The sequence below is a fragment of the Carlito syrichta genome, unplaced genomic scaffold (genome assembly GCF_000164805.1).
Source record: "Carlito syrichta isolate Samal-C Ts95f unplaced genomic scaffold, Tarsius_syrichta-2.0.1 Scaffold304589, whole genome shotgun sequence".
In the NCBI taxonomy this organism is placed as follows: domain Eukaryota; kingdom Metazoa; phylum Chordata; class Mammalia; order Primates; family Tarsiidae; genus Carlito; species Carlito syrichta.
In genome coordinates, this window is record NW_007248685.1 from 33,106 (window position 1) to 41,466 (window position 8,361).

Sequence of the window (8,361 nt, forward strand, 5' to 3'; positions counted from 1 at the left end):
TGACCCCGGTGGGGACACGGAGGGGCGCTACAGAGTAGGCTGCGACTCACCGTCTGACTCGGAGGCCGCCCTGAAGATCAAGTAGCTGCTGGGCAGGGGCTGTGTGATGGAGCCCACACTCTCGCCCTTGGGGCCCTACAGGGGCAGAGCGCTGGCGTCACCCAGCAATGCCAGGCACAGTGGCCCAGGCGGGCTCGCGGAGCCCTGCAGACCCACCCGCACACTTCGGAGCCTCAGGACCCCAGTCAGGGACAGGCACCTGGCGGGGCAGACAGGGTGGGCAGCAAGAGGGGTGGATAGGAGGGCAGTGTTGTCCCCCGTCCCAGCCGGTGGCTCTGCCCTTGGCTGTCCAGCTCTGAGTCACCAACCCAGGGGGGCGGAAATCACAAATGTGACTCCAGGATACCCAGGGACATTCGAGTCCCAGAGAAATGACTCGCTTCTCGGTATAAGTATGTCCCGCTTTAGAGACGGGTCTCGCTCTGTCGCCCAGGCTGGAGTGCAGTGGCGCGGCCATTGCTCACTGCAGCCTTGAACTGGGCTCGAGCGATCCTCCCGTCTCAGTCTCCCGAGTCGCTGGACCACAGGCATGCACCACCACACCCGGCTACTTTTAAAAATTGTAAGTAAGAGATCTCGCTATGTTGCCCAGACTGGTCTCCAACTCCTGGCCTCAAGCAATCCTCCACCCTTGGCCTCCCAAAGTGCTGGGCTTACAGGCGTGAGCCACTGCACCCGGCCTAAAGCAACTGTGCTGTTCCGCTGAAATCCAAATGTAACGAGGTGTTGGGGATTTCCCCGGCAATCCTGACCCAGCTGGTCCTGGGTCGGGTGGGCCCCAGTTTTGAGGGGTGGAGGGCTGGGCCAGGAGCCACTGGACACGTGGGCCTGCTCCCAGCCACCCTGAGGATTGGCTACCGGCCTCCCTCCTGGGCAGCAGCTGGGTGATGGGGGCCGGCGGTGAGACCTCCATCCCCCCGCCCCCCCACCTGTGACCCTCCCTGACCGATCCCTGAATCTGATCTCCGTCCTGCAGGGAGCTCTGAGCTCTGAGGCTGGCAGGGAGAGGCTGGCAGAGAGAGGCCCAATGCGGACTCATTTCTCTGTCGCAGGACGAGGCGCCCTCCCCCCTTCCCCTATGGCCCTCCCCGACGCCCCCAGCACCTTCACGGCCCACACGGACTGGTCGAGCGGGTGGAACAGCTTGAAGCAGAAGCCGTCCTTCTTGGAGGGACGCTCGATGAGCTCACAGCAGTGGAGCAACACGGTGCCCACCCACTGGCCCACCTTGGGTGTCTTGTAGATAAGCAGCACGCCCGGCTTCAGCACGCACCACAGCCTGGTCCAGCTTTTCAGGGTCCCGCGGATCTGCAGGGAGGCTGCCGTCAGCGCCCGCCTTGAGGCCACGCGCCTGGGGCATCCGCACGGGGTGGCGGGTGGGAGCGGGCGGAAGGCGGAGATGCAAGCGGGCCCTTCTCGGTTTCTTTTTTTTTTGAGTTGGAGTCTCACTCCATCGCCCCGACTGGAGTGCAGGGTCACACTCTCGGCCACTGCAGCCTCGACCTGCTGGGTTCAGGAGATCCTCCCGCCTCAGCCTTCCAAGTAGCTGGAACTATAGGTGTGCGCCACCATGCCCCGCTGTTTTTTTTTTTGTTGTTGTTGTATTGTAGAGATGAGGTCTCACCAAGTTGCCCAGGCTGTTCTCGAACCCGTGAGCTCAGGCAATTCTCTCACCTCTGTCTCTCAAAGTGCTGGGATTATATACTTGAGCCAGTGTGTCTGGCCTCCCTTTCATTTACTTTTTATTTATTTTGAGTTGGGGGTCTCCCTCTGAGCCCCAGGCTGGAGGACAGTGGTGCCATCGCAACTCACCACAGCCTCGCCCTCCTGGGCTCAGGCGATCCTCCCGCCTCAGCCTCCCGGGTAGTTGGGACTATAGGTGTGCGCCACCGTGCTTGGTTAGTATTTTTTTTATTTTTGTAGAGATGAGGGCTTACTATGTTGCCCAGGCTGTTCTGGAACGTCTGGACTCAAGCAATCCTACCAGCTCAGCCTCCCAAAGTGCTGGGATGACAGATGTGAGCCACCATGCCTGGCTTCTTCTCCCTCTTGCTCGCCTGCTTGGGCAGGAGACTTCCTCCTGCCCCGCCTTGGTATCCTGTGCCTGCTGTGTGTCCAGGCAGAGTCAAGCCAGGTGGGCAGTGCCACAGGGACTCAGAGCAAAACCCAGGGCTCCCTCTGTGCCACAGGTAGGGTCCACTCAGTTTATTTATTTTGCGTCGGGGTCTTACTCTGTCGCCCAGGCTGGAGGGCAGTGGCACCATCACGGCTCACCACAGCTTCAACCTCCTGGGCTCAGGCGATCCTCCCGCCTCAGCCCCCCAGGTAGCTGGGACTATAGGTGCATGCCACCACACCCAGCCAATTTTTTCAATTTTTTGTAGGACAAGTTCTCGCTATGCTGCCCAGGCTGGTCTCAAACCCCTGAGCTTAGGCAATCCTCCACCTTGGCCTCCCAGGCTCGGCCCCTCCTTTCATTTTTAAAAGAAGCCTGTAGAGGAGGGTGAAGCCTAAGAATACATGGCAGCCAGGGACAGATTTGTTGGTGAGGTTCATGAAGGTGAAGTTCAAGGTCAAGGCACTCCAGGGTCCTGGGAGACTAACAGTGAGAAGACTGTTGTGATTATCAGCTTTGTACATGCTGAAACTCGTTGTGGTTTCTTTTCTCCTAAATAAATACTCATGTTGGACCTCACTTTCGTTCCTAACTTTGGTGTGTGGGTGGGAGGAGCCCACGCAGGTCAGGACTCTGCCCACGACCAGACCCCTGGCATCCCTGGGGCTGGGTGGTTTTGCCCCCACTGTATGGAGGGAGAAACCGAGGCTAGGGACTGAGTGCCCGGCCCCCACCGTGGTGGGTCTGACACAGCCCTCCCGCCCCGACGCAGCGTCCTTCCCTGGAAGCCAAGAGGCTGTGCCCCTCTGTGACCCCCACCCGCCGGCCAAGCCCCAGTCATCGGAAGTAGGGTCTTTGCAGAGGTCATCAGGTAGAGACCCGGCCTCTGTGGCCAAGGGTGGGCCCGAGCCCTGTGACGGGTGTCCTCTCCAGAGACACAGAGACATGCAAGGAGGAATGAGAGGACGGACTGGGGCTGGAGGGACATGACTAGACTCAGGGAATGAGGTTGTCGGCTTAGACCACCGACTCGCTGTCCTTTGCCACGGCAGCCTCAGAAAGCGAGCACAGGCGGGGTCCTACCTTCAGGCTGTCAGCCATGATGACCACGCTGGGGTCCGTCAGGGCGCTGAGTAGCTGCCTGGTGGCCCGCTTCTTTTCCTGGCGGTAGTTCTCTTTCTGCACCTGGGCCGGGCACCCAGTGGGTGGGTCACGGGAGAGGGCCCAGAGCTGGCCCCAGCTATCCCTCCCCCCCTCCGCTGTCCAGCCCAGTGGGGGACAGGGCGGGACAGAGAGGACGAGGGCGTGGAGGCGGCCGGTGCAGCATGTCCCCTCCCTCTGGCAGGCCGGAGATGGGTGACCTCTCTGGTTCAGGGGCCCGTCTATCTGCCAGATGGCACAGCCGCCCCGCTGCCTGGGCCCACCTTAAGAGTCTCCTTCTTGGTGACCCTGGCCGTCGGGGACACACACTCCTTGTCGAATCCATTGCACAGCCTGTACTCTGCCTGCAAGAGAGAGACGCAGGTGTGGGGGATGGGGTGTCGGGGGGCGGCCTGGGGCTGCGGGGCGCAGGGGCCAGCTCAATGCCAAGGGTACGAGGGCAGAGGTCAGAGAAGGGCGCTCCCGTCCTCTCTGCCCTGCACCCACTGTCTGGCCCACCCGCACCGTCGAGAGGGCCATGAGCAGATGGAGAGACGGGCTGGCTGGGAGAGACACAGGGCCCTCCGGGGTCAGGGCTGGATCCTGGCAGGTCTGACCTAGCCCTGCAGGCGGCCCTGGGCGGGGGCAGCACCCAGGAGGCCTCTGAGTGAGGGGGTTGGCTGGCGAGGTGCGGGGCTTGCAGAAGGGGGGCTGGTGGTGGCAGTAACACGCCCCCAGGTTGGGTCTCTGGGGACCAGGATTACATCCACCCAAATGAACAGCCTCCCTCACCCCTGTCCCCGGGGCGGCAGGTGGAGGGTCACTCTCCTGGCCCCCTTCCAAGCCTGAGCCCACTCACTGACCGTGGGCTGAGGGCTGCAGTCCCAGGAGCCTGGAGCTAGAGAGGACCATGGTCCTTCTACAGATGGGAAAACAGCCTGGAGGGGCGGGGGCACATTGGGACACAGAACCAGGTCTAGGGGATACAGGCGGGGACAGCGAGCTGTGGCTGCCACGCAGCCCGCAAGCTAAGACAGCCCGTATCTTTAAGTGGCTGAAAGGGTTAAGAGGAGACTTTGAGAGACATGAAAGTGACATGAAATTCACATCTGGGTGTCCACAGTAAAGCCCTCCTGGCCCGTGGTCCCACTCCTCGCCGTGGTCTGTGGCTACTTTCAGGCTTGGATGGTGGTGCCAAGCACCTGGAACAGAGCCGGCGCCCCGTGGCCGGCCAAGTGCTGCAGGTCCTTTCCAGAAAGAGCATGCCGTCCGCTCTGTGCCCCTGGCCCAGCATCCTCGGGCTAGCTGTCTCTACGCTGCGGAGGCCACAGGGGGAGGCACAGCTCTGCTCTGAGAAGAGGGCAGCCCTGTCCCAGCTGGAGGTCCGGGCACAGCCTGTGCCCTCACCACTGCCTGGTCACCATGGCGGTTTGCGTGGTGCTAAACCCAACCTGCTCAGGCCCCCTGGGTCCTGTGTGTTGCTTTTTTTTTTTAACTTGGGGTCTCACTCTGTCCCCAGACTGGAGTGCAGTGGCACGATCATGGCTCACCTCCTGGGCTCAGGCAATCCTCCCGCCTCAGCCTCCTGAGTAGCTGAGACTACAGGTGTGCACTACCTCACCTGGCTTTTTTTTTTTTTTTTTTTTTTTGAGTGGTAGTCTCACTCCATCGCCCAGGCTGGAGTGCAGCGGCACCCTCACAGCCATCCCAGCCTCGATCTGCTGGGCTCCAGTGATCCACCTCAGTCTTCCAAGTAGCCAGAACTACATGCGCGTGCTACCACACCCAGCTAATTTTTGATTTATTGTAGAGTCGAAGTTTTCCCAAGTTGCCCGGACTAGTCTTGAACCCACAGGCTAAGGCAATCCACTCGCCTCGGCCTCCCAAAGTGCTGGGATGACAGCCTGAGCCACCGAGCCTGGCCTAATATTTTGTTTTTATTTTTTGTAGAGACAAGGTCTCTCTGTGTTGCCCAGGCTGGACTTGAGTTCCTGGTCTCATGGGATCCTCCCGCCTTGGCCTCCCAAAGTCCTGAGATGAAAGGCACGAGCCACCAAGCCTGGCCCGGGTCCTGTTCTGCTGCTTTGCCCAGGATTCCCTCATCAAATTCTCCAGCAACCCAAGAGGTGGGTCCAATTTTTATCCCCATTTTGTGGACAGGAAGCCAAGGCCCAGAGAGGTGAATTAAGATGTCCCGGGCTGCAGAGCCAGCAAGTGGCAGGCTGGGACCACCCCCACCAACAGGAGGTCCCGCCAGCACTGTGTGCCTGGCCTGGCTGCAGGCACGGGGTTAGACAGAAAAGATGCTCGTGCCCTCTTCTTTGAGGCAGACAACCCACAAGTACACAGAGGCGGTGGGGTGAGGGGTGGAGGGAGTGTGGTGTGCACAGTTTTGTGATAGAGTGTGAACACGTTGAATACAAATATGACAGCTCGCGCTATGGCAATTATCCGCTTTCTGCAGAGGAGGGTACCATGGCTCAGAGAGGTTCAGAAACCTGCCCAAGGCCACACAGCCCACGAGTTGAACTGGCATCAAACTCAGGCAGTTTCACTCCAGAGGAGCACCATCTCAGGGATCACAGGAAGAAGGGGGCACGACACAGGTGTGGGGGCTCACGCCTGTCATCCTAGCACTTTGGGAGGCTGAGGTGGGAAGATTGCTTGAGCCCAAGGGGTTTGAGACCAGCCTGGGCAACACAGCAAGACCTCGTCTCTACGATAAATCAAAAAATTAGTCGGGTGTGGTGGTGCACACCTGTAGTCCCAGCTACTTGAGTGGCAGAGACAGAAGGATCGCCCGAGCCCATGAGGTCGAGACCGTAGTGGCCGTGATTGTAGCACTGCACTCTGGCCTGGGTGTCAGAGTGAGACCGTGACTCAAAAACAAAACAAAACAAAAACAAAAAAACAACATTGCAAATGATGTCTCTGATAAGGACTTCCAACTCAACAAGAAAAAGACAAACCACCCCGCCCAAAACAGGCAAAGAACTTGAATGGATATTTCTCCAAGAGGGTAGGTACACACACGGCCCACGGCCCGTGGACTTACAACAGTTAGTTGCCCGGGAAGTGCACTAAAAACCCCCATCCAGGCCTGGCTCAGTGGCTCAGCCTGTCATCCCAACACTTTGGGCTGAGGCGAGTGGATTGCCTGAGCCCGTGGGTTTGAGACCAGTCCGGGCAACTTGGCAAGACCTCGTTTCTACAATAAATTTTAAAAAATTAGCCGGGCATGGTAGTGCACACCTGTAGTTCCAGCTACTTGGAAGGCTGAGGCAGAAGGATCGCCAGAGTCTAGCAGGTCAATGCTGGGGTGGTTGTGAGCATGCCATTGCAATCCAGCCTGGGCAGTGGAGTGAGACTCCAACTCAAAAAAAAAAAAAAAAAAATCCCATCCAGGGCGGACGTGAGGACAACTTTAAGGTCAAACCAGAAAATAACAAGTGATATTAAGGACATGAGAAACTGGAGCCCTGTGTGCTGCGGCCAGTCCTGTGAGAGGGTAGGGTCTGTGGAAGGAGGTTGGCAGCCCCTCTGAAAATTCAACACAGAAGGTTCCAGAACCCCCTATGACCACAGTTACCACGTGGCCCAGCAGTTCCACTCTGGGCATGGTAGTGTACACCTGCCCAACCCCCAGAGATTGGACACTCAGGCATAAATACATGTGTACATAAAAGGGGGAACCCCAAAACACCCAGAATTGTCTTATGGAGGGGGGTCCCTTGGAATCCAGACTTCCCCCTAGGTGAGTGTTCCAGGAACCCGTTGGCATCCATGAACCAGCTGGCATTGCTGGGAGAGGCTGAGTTTGGCTTCAGTGATTTTTTTTATGGGAGATTCTCTCAACACGTTGGCCCATCTCATGATGGGGGATTGACCAGCGCCCTTGTCCACACCGTGCTGAGTGTTCAGCATTTTTTCTTCTTTTTTTTTTTGAGTTGGAGTCTCATTCTGTTGCCCAGTCTGGAGTGCAGTGGCCACTCCCGGCCACCGCAGCCTCGAGCCACTGGGCTCCGGCGATCCTTCCGCCTCCGCCTTCCAAGGAGCCGGAACTACAGGCGCGCACTACCACACCCGGTTCATTTTTTGATTTATTGTAGAGATGAGGTCTCACCGAGTTGCCCAGGTGGGTCTCGAACCCGCGGGCTCAGGCCATCCACTTACCTCAGCCTCCCAAGGGGCGGGATGACAGGCTGAGCCACCGAGCCCGGCTTGTTCAGCATTTTTGGACCCAAATGGCATGACCCCCTGTGCCCCACCTCCCCTATTCACCCCATCTCGCCCTGAGCAACTTATTATTTTCCTGGATGAAAAAAGTGCTCCAAGGGGAAAGTGTTGCCGATGTGGAAGAGGTGAAACAAAAAACGGCAGAAACGCTGAAAGGCATTCACGTGTATGAGTTCAGAAACTGTTTTAATGCCGGAGGGCAATGGCACGCTCACGGCCACTGCAGCCTCGACCTGCTGGACTCTGGCAATCCTTCTGCCTCAGCCTTACAGGTAGCTGGAACTACAGGCGTGTGCCACCACGCCCAGCTAATTTTTGGATTTATTGTAGAGACAACGTCTCGCCAAGTTGCCCAGGTTAGTCTCAAACCCCTGGACTCAGGCAATCCTCTCGCCTCAGCCTCCCAAAGTGCCGGGATGACGGGCTTGAGCCACCACACCCGGCCAAATGCATCATTTTTTAATCAATAAATCCCAGGTTTTTTGGGTCCTCCCTCGTGTGTTCACTGCAGCACCACGTCCTGCAGCTAAGAGGGGGATGCGCCCCAGGCGGCCAGACACGGATGGATGGAAGAACACGATTCGGACCGTCTACACAGGGGAATATTATGCAGCCTTAAGCAGGAAGGGGATCCTGACACAGGCTACCACACGGATAGACCCTGAGGGTGGGATGCCAGGTGAAATGAGTCAGTCACAAAGTGTGCGATCCCACACCTAGGAGGTCCCCAGAGCCGTCACGTCCACAGAGACAGGAAGCAGACGGTGGGTGTGCGGGGGCGGGCGGGTAGCGGTGGGGCGTGAGGGTTT

General features: G+C 58.4%; 1 protein-coding gene across 1 annotated transcript in view; it reads right to left on the reverse strand.

Annotated features, from left to right (window-relative positions):
- The window catches only part of OSBPL5 (oxysterol binding protein like 5), a 29,484-nt gene that overhangs the window by 17,394 nt on the left and 3,729 nt on the right, over positions 1–8,361 (reverse strand). Inside the window, exons 3-6 of the mRNA XM_008060305.2 lie at positions 3,601–3,681; positions 3,260–3,361; positions 1,165–1,368; positions 51–135 (exon numbers count right to left, since the gene is read on the reverse strand). Coding sequence (XP_008058496.1) covers positions 51–135; positions 1,165–1,368; positions 3,260–3,361; positions 3,601–3,681 — 472 coding nt within the window. The remainder of the gene's footprint in view (positions 1–50; positions 136–1,164; positions 1,369–3,259; positions 3,362–3,600; positions 3,682–8,361) is intronic.